Below are 15870 nucleotides of genomic sequence, written 5' to 3'. Positions count from 1 at the left end.
ATTAGAAGTAAGATTGCATAACTTCGAATTTTTACAACAAAAACCAACCCTTAAATCAAGTCTTATAAAAGTATAATTAAAACTCAATTTGTAGGTCTTAAAATAAAAAATATTCGCAAAAAAAAATTTAATATAAAGCCAAAACTCAAATGATAAAATTGATAAAATATTAAAAAACTTGAAATAATTTTAATTTTCGAGTATCATTGATTTTTTTCTTTTCAGTGTGGTATACAACCATTTTTTTCCGTGTAATGTTTTTATTTAGGCATATTTTTATATTAATAATGTGTTTTTTACATTTGTTAAATCTGTTTAAAATCAATGCTTCTACATACTGATTATTGCGTTACTATCTAATGTTCATTATAATGCATCAACGATGTAATATTATGTTAATACTGTATTGTAAAATAAATTCTACATGTGCGTTAAAAAATGTAGGGCTATTTGTATACATAAAAAAAATATGAATTTTTGAACGATTTGAATAATATATTATGCAAAATTGTTTTCTTGTACGCGTGTGTTACATTGAAAAATATGTCCAAACCTAAAAATCACCTGTTTCCATTAACCTTTCAACGCAGTCAATATGTACAGTAGGGCGTGAACACTGGAACTTTGTTCGTGTTTTGGTTAATACATTAAAAAATATTGATAATCAATCATCTAATTGTAATAGATATTGTATACCATTTCCACGTTCTACTTTCTAGTTGGTTATAAGCTATTAATATTTTTAAGTTTCCACTTTAAAGCGAGTATTTGGCAATAATTTCAACATGTTTCAAATTGGGGATTTATATTTGCACCTAACATCAATGTATTCATAAGCGTTTTATGTGTTAACAGCTATTACGTATAAATACTTAATTCCCATGAATTTACATAATTGCATCTATGCAGTTGACTAATCATTTTCCTTTCAACAGTTATTATTATGGTCACCATGTGTGGTATTTAAAAAGAAGCCGACTTTATGTTTTCAAAATTGTACAGCTTACCTATATTCTTATTTATTATTTACATTTTAATTATAAATTTCGAAATAGGCATCGGTACAAAAGCCATTATTCTTGAATAACAAAATAATTATGTTATAATTGGACACTGTTAATTTATATTATCCTAACACTTTTTTCAGCAATAAATTTGTATAAAAATTTAATGGAGGGCAAAATTCAAATGGTAATTTTAATGTGTAATCAAAGATCGTATTTGTTAGTTTTTTTCAATCTTCTTCGATATTTGAAGAAAATGTAGTACTCACAGGAAGAAAAAGGTATCATTGAGAAAAATTATTGTTTTTGAAAAACAATCACTTGTAAACCATCATTTTGGATCTAGTTACTAAATTTAATTTCTTTTGAGATCTTTTAATGCACCTTTTTTTTCATTCCAGTTCTGTTCCCCTTTGCTACTACATATATTATGAGAAATTATTAATACTATTGTAATATTCAATACATACTCTTCGGTTTTTTACGTAAACGTGTATTGTAAAACAATAAAATGCATAAACATGTTGGACGTTGGTAATGTAATTTATCACAACTCTAAAAACCGTAGGCCGTGTATACAAAATAAAAATAATACGTTTTTAAGAACCTTTGGGTCGGTCATAACATTTTTGTTATTATTGCGTGTCAAAGTTGAAACGTTGAAACCAGGTTAATTTAATTGGGTTTTTAGTTTTATTCTGGGCGTAAACAACTGTTGTATTATACTTTTAATATAATATCTATACGAAGAAAAACGTTCAAAACAAAAACAACAATTTTAATAAAAAACCTAGTGGCCTATGCTTTATAGTTGTCGTTATGGAATATGGATTCGTAGACATCGGGTCATTACTTTTTTCTAGAACTTAATTTTAACCGTCATGTCTGTTATGCGTTATAAATTCGCATAAATACAACGCGAGCAGACATAAAAAAAAATACGTTTTTAGCAATTTGTATTCTATATTATATTGTTTTATAAGGAAAATTACTTCAGTATCGCATCGACTGCCCTAATCGTAAAATAGTGATAAAAAAATTGAAAAAAAAAAACATTTATTTGTCACCGTATCCACAGTCTTGGTAAAACCGTGTAGTAAAAAAATATTCACAATATCGAACTGATATCATATAATATATGGTAATAATGTACATACACCATTTACAGTATAACGCTATAATTTGAAGGCTGCCATTTGAGTTTTCTCGTTTGTTTTACATATATTTTTTATGAAGTTTAGGTAAACGAAACAAATGTATGCAATTTAATTTGTCGACAGATGTGTTGAATTCGTAGTGCACGAATGGATTCGTTTTTTGTAGTACTCGCACACATAATGTGTCAGCGTGATGCTTACAAATCGCTACCTATATGAATCATATGGATGTGATCCACTTATAAATAGTTCTGTATGTGAACGATGGATCAGCGTGATGATGTCATGTACAACTTAATAATTTTTCTCTCGAGCATACTGTATAAATTATAATACACTTGGGAGTATACTTCTCGGTAATGTTTTTTCTTATTATTATTGTCATTATCGCTTTATACAATTATTAATATTAGTTACACATTATGAATGTCCGTGTGGTTGTTAATGGTGTGCGAAAATTTGGGTTTATTGTTTCATCCGACTTAGTTAAACCGACGAAAACTCATTTTATTATATTCTAATTATATTTTCTGCGTATGACTAATATTTATATCCTTCAGTCACCAAGTGCATTTCCTGACTATAATAATAAATTATAGTTCAACTATTTAATGACACTATCTCTTTCAAAAAGAGTATCAATTTTTCTTTTAATTTATATATGACCAATATAGTTTGTCCACATTATTATTTATTTTCAATGTTTTTATACACAAAATATTATTTACCATAACATATTTTAGACAATGTGATGTTGTTGTAATAACTATTTGATTAATAAAGGCTATGAAAAAAAAAAAAAACTGATTTTGGATTAATGCTTACATAATTCTATTGGCACTGTTGTCTATTTTTGTATTTTCTTTTTTATTGGTAGGTTGGTGTTTTACACGAGGGTAATGACAATTATTGACTTATTGACATGTTCGATAATATATATATACATAAGTATGTACGTTACAGTATAGACGTGTTTTACGGGGAGCTATGGTGTATAATTCAAACATACTATAATGATTTATTCAAATTACATAGCTGGACAGTTTTTTGTGGAATAGCGTGGGATTGACCCCTCTAAAATTGTTTACAAATAATACAGGCACATAGGTAACAATAGGTAACCATTAACCAAAAAAACGTTTTCAATGCCATAACAAGAAAGTATGGTAATGTTATTTGTTAACTCGTACGGACTATTGAACCAAATGTCGGACAAGTACAACCCACATCGAATTATTTGTATGGCGCTTGTGAAATTCGTTACCTAATTAGATTAAAATAAAATATTATGTAAATTGAAAAAAGCAAAAATTATATCGTCGTCGTCGTTATTATATTAAGATCACATAAATCAAAATAACAAGTACCCGTAAACGTTAAATTTAACCGTGTTGCGATATTATGCACGAGATCCTTTTTAGGTAGTACATAATAATATATTATTTTTTTATGAATACTTAATAGCGAGCGGTGCTGTTTTTTTCACTGCCAAAACCGTCCAATCGGTGAACGGCGTTTTTTTTCACACGACCTTTTGCATTGAGTACTCATCAACTATAATAATATGATAATACGATTATAATTATATTGCCGAGTATTTATAATTTAATATATTTCACCTCGCTCTCATACGTCTGGCACTAACGAATACTGTAAACAATTATTACTATAATTATAATATTGGTAATTTTTTTACCTTCGCGTTTAGGTTTTTATAATTGTAGCGATAAATTAAATCGTTTAGGGTTCCTCGAATCTACTTAAACGCGATCCGTACAACGTTTCTGTGTAAAAAAACAATTAATAATTATCATTTTAACAATCCGCCGACGACGGTAAAAAAGAAGTAATAATTTTCGGGGCAAGGTTTTTTTTTCTTTTCTATCATATCACCGTCAGACAACGTACGGTAACAATAGCGACACAATGGCGTGTGAGGTGTTATGATGATAAAATAATATAATTAGGCACGCCGACTTGCGCTTTGTTCTGCTGCGCCGGTGACTTCATACACACACACACACTTTGCGCGCCTCATAGTGCATTACAATTTTCATCATAACAATATTGTAATTTGTAGTCGACCGTCCAAAACTACTAAAGTCCTTGAACAGGCGAATATGATTTTTCGTGCTGGTCGTACTGTACAGTGTATACGAGTATTATAATAATATATGGTCGGGCGGAAGAGGCCAACGGAGGCGCCGCAAGTCGTTGCGTTTACCGCCGCGGCACTAGTGTAGTAGTCTGCCATGATAATCCACTCCACAGTCTATCCGTGAAACGTGAATTCGTCCTCGACGTCGAGCGCTCATCAGTGTGTACTGTGTATTCGCAATTGTTGGTCGCCCGTTTCTCGTCGCTTTGCTACAACGACAACAACAATAACAACAACTTTCCATTTTCAACGCACTTTACCGCCGCCGCCGCCCGCTCGCGACGAACAACAGGTAAGCGTTGCCGCCCGTCATATTATTATTATTATTGATAAGCAATAGGGCCGCGTTGCTTGTTTTATTGTTACTACGCGTCAAATAAATGTCAACACATTGTCGTTTTGGACAGACTAATTAATACCCAATTATTATATGATAAAAAAATAATAGAAATATAATTTAGGTATTAATAATATTAAGCTTTGTAACAACACGGTTTTATTCAGTCTTTTTCAGTTCTAATCGTGTTACAGACACAGCGAAAAGCTTCAAAATGGCAATGAGAGGATTGACTTTGTTGTTGGTGACTTTTGCTTTTTACAACGGCGCCGTTATGGGTGAGTGCTATTTTTTAAATATATTGTGTGTGGGTGAATGGACGCGCCTCACAGGCATTTTATAACTATTATGTATAGACCGTAGTGATTTAGAGTAACTAGCTACTCATTTATGGTTTTTTATATAATCATGGTCTGTATGAATTTAAAAAATATTGTTATTATATATAATCATAGGCGGTGTGCTAGCTAATATTTATGAACTAAACCGACTTTCATATTACACGCCCTAAATAGTACTAAACAAAAGTAAGCTGCGTCTTGTCGCTACCTTTGAAGAAGGCAACACGCTTTGTATCCCTTAAATGGATAAGCTTTTGTTGTCTGTGTTTGTGATTGAATAAAAAATGTATACACATCACCGTCACGCCTTCAGTTATTGTATCTTTTATTCGATTACAAGCTACAGACTATAGGCCTTAAGCATGTAATTTAATATTGTACAAATGTCGCGTGTATTTTTATGCAACAATAATCGAGTTAAGTACCCTAAATCAATTGTATGACTCATACGCATTTGTCGTATATATTTATCTCAACCTTCATACTGTGAAAATTGCGTTCAAGGATTAGATGATTTTTATTGATATATATATGTATTAGTTTACTTTGGACTGCACATAATAATAAAATACGTTTTTATTATATTATGTAGTTTTATTATAAATTGTATGATGATATTTTTTTTATCTAAATGTTATAATTGTGTATATGTGTGAATAATTTGTCGGTTTATTTTTTATATATATATATATTTTATAATATATGCAACTCGTAAGTAAGCTCTGTATGGACTCAGAATAATTTGTCAGTTTTTATCAAATAAGTTTTTAACACCGGACGCGCACAATACCTTAACTGCATCATTTGATTTTGACTTTCGAACATACCTAATCCAACTAAGATAACATTTGAAGATTTAAATCGCAACACAACATTATTTGGTTTAAGTTAATTTGGTTCATACAAGCAAAAAATATTAAATTATATAAAAAAAATTATGTACTCGAATGATTAAAATGTTTACTCTTTGTAGGAGCCAATGATTGTACGCTTCCGTGGTTAGCCAAGAACAATCCGTTTATTGCAACGGTTGAATCCTCGATCATGAACAGATGCCCTCCCCTGATTGGCGATCAGAGCAAGGAATACTGTTGTTACAATACTGAAGGAAAGGTTGAATGTTGTAACCTACAAGAATTTTTAGTCTTTGGGTAAGAAATGATACATTATACTATTTGAACAGAAAACTATGATAATTTCATTAATACAAGTATTAATAACAATATTTATTGCATTACAGGTTGATTTGCCTTCTTCCTATCTTAATCATTTTGTTGATTCTCTCCTCGATCATCAGCTGCGTTTGTTGTTTATGTTGTCCATGCTGCACCATCTACAAACGTAGGCAAGGTGGTAGTAAGTACAACCACTTTCTTTTGTAAACTAATGCTAACCATTAATATACCAGTAAGCAGACCTGGGTCATATTTAAAAATTTATTTTTATTAAAAAACCATATATTTATTAAATATAGTAAATAAAAAATGATTTAATGCGCTAAATATTAAAATAACATTTTAAATAATTATTAGTATTTATTTTTTAAATAAAAAAATATGTCCAGGTTTGCTAATAAGTAAGTAAATCAATTCATTTAACTTATCAATTCATGATGAAGTTTACCAATCCATATATTAAATTTAATCTTTTTTATTCTCTATACAAAACAAATGTGTGATCTGTCAATCATATTTAATTTCTTTTAAATCCATTAATTATCATCACTAATAAAAAAAAAAAATGTTTAACTTCATGGTTTGTTGAACTACATCTGTTTTGTACACATTATGATTATTATAATGTTCATAATTTAAAATTAATAAAAAATACATGATAATCTTCGTTGCACGTCATATTTTACTTTATATAATAAGTATTTCTTAATAAAAAAAAAAAAAAAAGAATGTCGTAATATATTATTTTTGTCTTTGTCGCATGTGTCATTTACAAAAATAGTTGTACACACTTGAAAAAGTGTGTGAAGTATAGATTGTAATGACCTATTGAAATAATCAAAATGATAATAGTGTCTGTTAAATACTGCAAGTACCATATTAAAATGAAAAAATATTAATTATGTCTAAATGTACTCATGTACTAAATTTTATGGTATTCTTTTAAGTAATTCGGTTATCGATTTGAATATTTAAAACACATTATTAACAAAATTGTACGTTTTACGTAGAATTCTTTATTAAGTATTTCTTTTTAAATTATTAGCATTGTAGCGCTACTTGTTTTTGTATTTATTGACATGATGATGAAAATAATATAAATTTAACATTGCACTTTGTTACCCTAATTGATTTTATTGTAGCGACACAATTAAATTTTTAAACTTAATCTATATACAGTTAAATTCCACTCGTAAAATGTAACATCTCATATTTAATATTGATTAGTTATTTAATAGACATTGTACAAACATTTTTTTTTAAAACTTATTTCAAATTACTTTTTGTGACATTTTAAAATTTGAAATTTGCATGTTTAGCAAGCATTTAGCAAAGTATTTTTTTTTTTTTAAGTTTTATTTTATTGAAATTTTATTTATAACGTGTTTTTAATTCATGGATTAATTTTTTTTGTTTTTTACACGTTAAATTTCAAATTGAATTTAGTAAACGCCGCATGATTAATAACAGCGTTGAATTAATATTATAAACAGTATGATTAACAAGTAGAGAGTTTTATATTTTCCTAATTTTTTTATGAAATTATTTTATTGTTGTATCATATATATTTGGTATATAGTGTCTTGAAAAAGCATGTGGTTGTGGTTAATTTAGAAATTTGAAAACAAAAATGAGACCACAATTTAATGCATTTTCGCAGGCTGCGTCTAAAAACCATATTACTGCAGGGGTACTTGTTTCACCAGCGACAATTAATTACGTGTACGTAGAAACCATTCCAGCCGGTCCATTCGATAATCAATCCTTTATAGCTTCAGGTAACACGAAATTTGTTTATATTACTTTTATTAGTCGATCTAGAAAATATAACAGTATGTTTTAAAATAGATGTATAACAATATTAACAAAAAATTAATTGGAAAAATTTGTTTTGTTTTTAGCTTCAGCCGAATCTGCGCCATTACTGCATAACGAGTACCCTAAACGCAATGCATCTTATAATATGTACATGTAAAACGCACTATGTGCTATAAAAAAATTACAAATAACATTAGCTTATAAGACATCACATTTATACTTAGTATATATTACGTCATTTTCATTAAAAAAAAACTATATGTGTATAAAATATAATGTATATCTTATATCAATGACAGTATTTATAAAATGTCATTGACTAAAGGAAAAAAATAAGTCCTACTGTAAAAACAACAAAAATTTCATTAACGCCTCCTCATAAATAAAAATTAAAGTAGTATTATAAAAGTTTTAATTATAGAAAAATATATTTATGTATAAATATTAAAGATTTATATTTTGAAATAACGCGTAAGAAAAAAGTATGTACAATTAGTGTACTAAATTTTACAAATATTAATTAGTTAATAATATTTCGTTTCATACTATTACAGTATAACTTAAGTTCACGAGATAAATTATTATTTTTATTTCTTTAAAATCTGTCCATTTCAAATTTGTTTTAAAAACCGAAAATCAAAAAAAAATGTTTCCTAATCAAAGATAAAAGTGTATTTTATGTTATATATTTTTCTTCTAACGTTGCGCAAACTACATTTTGTGCCAAATACATTCAAACAATAGTCTAGACGAGTGTCAATTACATAAATTAATTTGCATTTTAAATTATATCTGGCCCTTTTCGCTGAGTGTCATTGAACGTTGCGTACTTATAATATTCCATGGAATATATGATATGGCATTGCATGTTCACCGATACTTGGTTAAAAGGTTCAATCATTTTTTAATTTATATTATTATTCAATTAAATTATTTAAGTGTAATACTATATTATTTTAGTATAAAAGTATTCTATTGAGTAACTAAGAGAAGTTATTAAATTATCTTTTAATATACATAAATACTATTTATTTATATGCTTCGGCCATGCTATATAAAAAAGCATTCATCTTTTTTACTTATAATTTTGTTTTTTTATCTTTTGTTTTTTACTTATTTTGATATGATGTGTTAAGGAAGTTACATGTAAACACAATCATTATTTTGTTGTGTTAAAGATATTTATTTAAAAAGATTGTGTTAATATTTTGTTAAGCTTAACTAACTTAACTTAGTTCCGAATAAAAACATTAAAAGTTAAACTTAATAGTTGTAATTTTTGTTTAGTTTGTATTATTAACATTGATTGAAGCCGCAATATGCATTTTATAATAACTTTTTAAATAAATAGTATAAAATAGTCATTATTTTTTGGGTACATATTTAAAATTCACTCTTAATGGAATACTCGTAATGAAAAACAAGGTTGTCACATGTTTGGACTAACTTAATCTGTTATTATATTTTTTACATGCAAAAAGAAAACCCAATGGCCAAGCGCATGTGATGTATAAATATATCTGTAGGTATTAACAGTGTATACCTATCAATAAGTTATAGTAAAAAATATATAAGTAATCGACTATAAACGCAACAGCTGTGCTGTTTTGACTTTGGAGGTTATCATTAAAATTCATATAATAAAAGTTGGGAGAAAAAGACTCGAGTAATTGCTAATTACGGTAATTCGTTTTTACAATGCCCAATCTCAACATGAATTGTTTCTAACGACGTAGAGTGAAATTATTATTTTGGGTTGTTATTGTAAACGGGCTAGTGTTCATATTACAATAGTGATGTTTATTATTATCAGTGACAACAAGCAAAAATGTAATCTAAATTCTAATAAAAGCAAAATTGACGATCGTAATGATGTTTAACTAATTATATGTTAGACACAAATTAGGCCTATCTTTTTGGTCTAAAAAACTATTTTTATTTCTTATTGTGGGAACATTCGATACAATGCGAGAACATTTGATTGTTTTTTCAAAAAAAATTATTAGCAAATCAACTTTGAATAATATTGTGCTAGTTTTGCAATTATTTTTTCCGATTATCAGGGACTAATTTCATGAACTTTAAAATAATCCTCGTGCCACCTTCTGAATGCAATGACTGATGTACTACTCGAATAATGAGTCGGTTAGGGGGATCAAATGTGGGGTGAACAGTAGCATAAAAAAAATTCCTGCTAAATTGTAGAACTTAGAGGTCCTGGGAGTGTTTTGACTTTTAAGTATGAAAATAGCGACGGATCTTTTAACATAACAAATCACAATATAACAAAATTACATTATTTATATGGGTGAAATACGATTGCGTACGCTGCTCATCGGCAATAAACTTATTAGCTTACCTGTTAAATCACATAATCTACTACACATAGGCGGAATTGGAAACGATAAAAATGATTATATGTAATAAAAGTTCAGCGCTGTAGGTAGGTAGTTGTAAGTAGTGTTTTCGGTGTGTGTAAAATATAAAATGACTTTTAATATGGATATTGCAATCAAAATAATTGCGTCAGAACGCAGAAATAACTTGGCCATTAACTGATACAAACAAATATCTTTTTATTCGCCAGCGAAAAGACGGGCAATTTAAAGGCTATGCACTTACAAAACACGTTAAGCGAGTGTATAAACAGACAGTTGCCGTTCAAAAGTACTAGCAAGATATATGATCAGTATATAATTGACTAAAATATTATGTTGTATTTATCTAAAATTTGGTCTATGTATACCAAGGTAAACATTTATTTTAATTTTTTTGTGATTTTTTTATGACGAGTCATACTAAATTATTTTAATTGTGATTTTTAGTTTATTAATTTTTAAACTAAATTTTAAAATTTTGATGTACTAATTTTTATAATTACCTATGATTTTATGTATACCTAAATGTATTTTAAATTCATTATTTAAATTATATTTATTAAGCAATATTTAAAAATTATGGTAATTTTTAAGTTTAAAATGGTTTTTTTTTTTTTGAAATTGTATAATTTGAAATTTGGCAACTTTTCGTGGGTACCTAATCGTGTTCCCAAAAAGTTATATCATACGCAATCGGGTTCTACTCATTTACATTTACAATAGAATCACAAAACATAACGCAATAATTTAAGTGCCATAAAATAGAATCTAAACATGTTTAAGTTAGAATTTTGTGTATTTAATTATATGTACCGGCTTATTTACATACAGAGTTCCCAAAATGTCGCCTCACTCTCTCTTTATTTCTCTCATTGATCTAATTTAACTTTTAACAACATATATACACCAGGCCGATAAATGTTAAGATTTATAGGTTATTTAAAAAAACATTTTACGAAATTCAAATAAGGTTGGTTGTATCTCCAAACCAACAATCGAAAATTGGTTTCCAACAAAACCTAAAGAGTTCTCATCTACAATTTATTTTATAGGGTTTTTTACTCTAAAACCACACTGTAAGTCGTGTTTTTGGAATTAGAAAACTATGTTTAAATGAAAAAAATATTTAAAATCGCTAACAAAGATGCTGTGATAGTCCGCAAAATAAATTAACTGCCTAAAAAGAATACTTATTACTAATTTAATTATTACACATATTACTATTTAAGCTTTAAATTAAGATTTTGTAAAAAAATTACCTATACCTAACTCCTTAAGAGGGGGGGGGAGGGTCGTGTAAAAAGGCTTTTTTTTTTTTAAATGGTAAGATTTATTAAAATGAAATAAATTACATCATGAAATTGACTCTATATTAAGACTTAAAATTTAAATTTGAAAATTTAAGAGAACATTCTACAGATCATGATAAAATAAATAATGATGACAACATACGTGTTTGAGTAGTTAGCGCATCACGCCCACTATAGTTCACCTCATTTTATTGGTTGCTATTTTACCGCCAAATTATAAATTATCAATGATTAGGTATCGGCAAATATACATGATTATTATAAAATAATAACCTTGACTATGCCTATGATGTTTTTTAAATAATTTTGTGTCATGAAACAGCTTCTAAGTGCCAAGTTGATACTGAGTACTGGATAATGGATATTTGTCTTTATCTCGTTAAAACAATAAGCAGTCGCTGTCATCTTTTATGCGTTATAACCCTAAAGGTAAGTGTTTTTTAGCAAGTCAATTTTAATTTTATCGTTTACCATTGTTTTTTACCTATTGGTTATTACAAACGGTTTGGTTTTTATCAACTACTACCTATATTTTCCCAAACTTGTATTATAACAACGTACACCGACGTACAGTAAACAAGTTGATTGAGGCGCTGATGAAATAAATATAAGTATACCGTGCGTACTTCGTTGTCTTTATTCAGTTTAAATACACAGTCCTAAATTAATAATGACTTTCGATTTAATACATTTTAACGTTTTTGTATGGTAAACAAAAGAAATTTGACACATTATAATGTGTGTACCACTGTACCATACACAATAAAGGCATTATTAAAAGACATTATGGTGAATATAATAAAGCGAATTTTAACGTAGCGCAAGGTACTTATTCAGCACAGATAAATAAACTATGAGGACATTTCTTCTATTTCTTTCAAACGTTTAACCCACTTTAATTGATTGGCGTTGGCGTAGAACCAGATCACGTTGAAGTCGACGCCTTCGAACAGTCGGTACACGAGACTAATGAACAGTTCGGCTCTCATGACATTTTCTTCTATCGGTTTTGACGGACGGGTAATAAACGTTTTTATTACTTTATTGGTAGCTATATTCACAAGTGAACAGCCGACCGTCGTACCCTCCAGAGAAGAGCTTTTAATCAAGTCAGCGAGATCCGATAAAGGTACTCCGAAATCCGTGTTCTCCTCGATGTTCCGCAGCGATTCGACAATTTTCGACGAAAGGTAATCTACTTGTTGTCGGTTCTTGATATATTCCTGCGGTTTTTTGAACATTTGCAGGATGACGGGAATTAAGAGATCTTTTTCGCTGGCCACTAATTTTACATAATGCATAAAATCTCTGACGACTTGGCTCATGATTCGCATGCACGTCGACCGAGTCTTTGACCGACCGAATTTGTGAATTGTATTGATGAAGCGCAACACTATGCGCAACGCGATAGCTTTCAGCATCTGAACAAAATGGTATTGGAACAGTACCAGGGCGTGCATCTGCTGGTGTAGCGGCAAACTGGTGTTCAGGGCCAACCGGGACAGCAAACTCAGTTTGCTCACGAACGGAGTCTGGCTGTCGAACGTACCCAACTGTTCCACTAGTATTGCCATGTCGTCGAGGTTCAGGTGCGCGTCGTTCAATCGCAAACGTACCATTTGCAATTGCTCCAGGCATTTGCCTGAGTGAATGGGGACGATCGTCCGGTTTCTATCCGCCTGTCTCTTGAAACTTTCTTTGTTTTCCCGGATCGACCTGAGCTTGGTGTATCGATCGCGTGCTGCGTCCACGGATTCGTTGATATGCGCCAGGAATTTAACGTTCCGCCGTGGCTGGCCGGTATGCTGGTCGTAAACTATACACGAATCCGTGAACTCTTCGAACACCTGAGTGACGGCATCGTGCACTGACCTGAGCCTTTTGGCTTCTGGCCCGTCGTTGCCGACCTCGACTGTCGCGAACTTGTGCACCAGCTCCGTGTACATGACCAACGTCCACATCAGGTCTGTCGTGCGACTCAACTCGGCGGTGTGTCGCGTCGACTCCAACATCGTTTGGGCTTCGGTCCTGAACGCGACTTCGGCCACCATCTGCTTGTCCGTCACCATGTCTTTGGTCAGCTTCAAATGCACCAACGAGGTGTACGCGTAGCTGCACTGCAAATCGGCGATGGCCGTGATCGCCAATTCCATTAGCTGCTGCTCGCTAGCTTTTTTCAAGTACCGGCTTGGCACCGATTTGGCAAAAGGCCCTTTGTCCAGCCTCGAAAGCGAATCTACTCTTTTGTCAATGCTGTGCGATTCGAATGGAAACATAACCATCAACACAAACACCACCCAAGGCTTATGTTGAACGTGCGACATGTTCACGGTTGAGCACACTCGATCACTAATAATATTGCAGCCGATAACGGTACCTGCTTTGCTCAAGTTGTGTTGTTTCAGCCATTAAGCGTCTAAAAACAACACAAATGTCGTTTTCGGCAGTTTTTTATTGAAACTAAACACATTTATTTGGCATCGCGTGTTTCCGTCGTGTTTATTGGAAATTCGTAAAATAATTTTTTATTTTACTTATAAAAAAAAACCCGAAATCAGTGCTGTATATAATTCCCGGCTTAAAAAAAAACGAGCTTTGATACATTCAGTTATCGCTAAGTATCATGTTAAAGATTAATATTTTTTTTCTTCGAATTTACCAATTATTAGTTTATAAAAAAATAGTGGGTGACCAGAGATCTCCTTTTGAATTTGTCATAAAGGTTACTCGAAACATTTTAATTTTTTCAATTTCGAATTTTAAACATTAAAAAGTAAAATGACCGTTCCAATTCTGTTTATAACGTACCCCTTCGCTATATGAGAAATTATTAATGTTATAATAAATATTATTATGCAATGTATACTAATATTTTTTAAACGCAAACGTATATATTTAAACAATACATAATATGTATTTAATAGTTAATTTATAGAATAATAAATAATAATAATTAATTTATAGAACATGTACCTTATGTACTAGTATAATTATTTATCAAAACACTAAATCCGTAGCCCGTAGGCTGTGTGCATAACAATAGTAAAAACTAAAAAGTAATAAAATCACTCTGTGGTGTTCGGGCAAAGGGGGTTAAGTGTAAAATCGCAACTTTTGGAATCACTGAAACTCAATCATTAATATTAGTATTCACACGTGAAAAATGGGATTAAATGTAACTGAAGTGATTGGGTTTCAGTGATTCCAAAAGTTGCGATTTTACACTTATCCCCTTTGCCCGAACACCACAGAACTAATAAATTTAATGGATCCTTTTGGGTCGTTCATAAATCATAACATTTTTCGTTTAGTTATTGCGTGTCATCCAGCTTCCAGGGATTCGACTGTGGTATTATGCTTTTAATTCGAAGAAAACGACAAAAAAAACCACAATTTTGATAAAACGGTGGATAATTATTACCGGTTGTGTTTTGGATTCGATGACGTCAGGTTTTCCTAGAACATCATTTCAACTGACGAGTGACGCCCATTATACGTTATCTTTTAGATTAGTGGTCCCTAAGCTTTTTTGACCTCGCGGTGGCGTTTTTAAACAAGTCTTCTCGAGACACCCTTCCCTTAGTCAAAAGTCAAAACATGAATAAGGAACAGTTAAAAATAATGATTAAAAACAAGGAAATATTAATTTTTAGACCAGATAATATTCCATGGCGGCTCCGCGGCGCACAGTTTAGGAGCCACTGGTTTAGATTATATTTTACTACATTCGTTTGCTTATAACCGCTTGCACCATAGGCATAAATCATAATAGCATCTATAATGGTCACATATAAAAAAAATTGACGTTTTTTGTGTACCTATATTTACTATTTAGCAGTAAAAGGAACATTTTGGTTTCGCGTCGACTGCACTACAAACAAAACAAAAAAAAAAAACGAATAAAAATATGTATATAAATAATATATAAAAAAATGTATTTGTCAGCAAAGCACTTCCTCGCTGTATACAGGATGTTTCACAAAGATACAACACAGAAATATCTTTTCTTCTAGTTAATATTTTTTTTTTTATATGATCCACTTTGTCGAACCACGATTATATTAAAGAAGTTCTTTATAAACGTGTTTCGAACTAGTATAATATTAATATTTAATAATTAAACGTCATTATTATGACGTGATGAAGGCTTCCTTTGTCGTCGAGCGCTCGTCTGTGTGTAACTGCAATCGGT

The 15870-nt window shown here is 30.4% G+C and overlaps 1 protein-coding gene across 1 annotated transcript; it reads left to right on the top strand.

Moving 5' to 3' along the window:
- Positions 1-4391: 4391 nt before the first annotated feature.
- Positions 4392-9568, top strand: LOC126841040 (uncharacterized). The gene is made up of 6 exons (XM_050577254.1): positions 4392-4611; positions 4824-4934; positions 5971-6148; positions 6238-6353; positions 7861-7950; positions 8074-9568. The coding sequence occupies exons 2-6, from the start codon at positions 4871-4873 to the stop codon at positions 8145-8147; spliced, it is 522 nt and encodes a 173-aa protein (XP_050433211.1). The 5' UTR covers positions 4392-4611; positions 4824-4870; the 3' UTR covers positions 8148-9568.
- The last annotated feature ends 6302 nt before the right edge of the window (positions 9569-15870 follow it).

The sequence above is a fragment of the Adelges cooleyi genome, unplaced genomic scaffold, assembly GCF_023614345.1.
Source record: "Adelges cooleyi isolate 19-005CV unplaced genomic scaffold, UGA_ACOO_1.1 ACOO_flye_CR_arks_rails_tigmint_CR_PRNA_376, whole genome shotgun sequence".
NCBI lineage: Eukaryota > Metazoa > Arthropoda > Insecta > Hemiptera > Adelgidae > Adelges > Adelges cooleyi.
The sequence above is the reverse complement of the archived record's forward strand: the minus strand, read 5'-3'. Positions and strand labels throughout refer to the sequence as shown.

Coding starts and splice junctions, on each gene's coding strand:
- LOC126841040 (XM_050577254.1), top strand. CDS start 4,871: ATGGCAATGAGAGGATTGACTTTGTTGTTGGTGACTTTTGCTTTTTAC. Junction 6,354..7,860: donor CAAACGTAGGCAAGGTGGTA/GTAAGTACAACC, acceptor ATATTACTGCAG/GGGTACTTGTTTCACCAGCG. Junction 7,951..8,073: donor TCAATCCTTTATAGCTTCAG/GTAACACGAAAT, acceptor TTTTGTTTTTAG/CTTCAGCCGAATCTGCGCCA.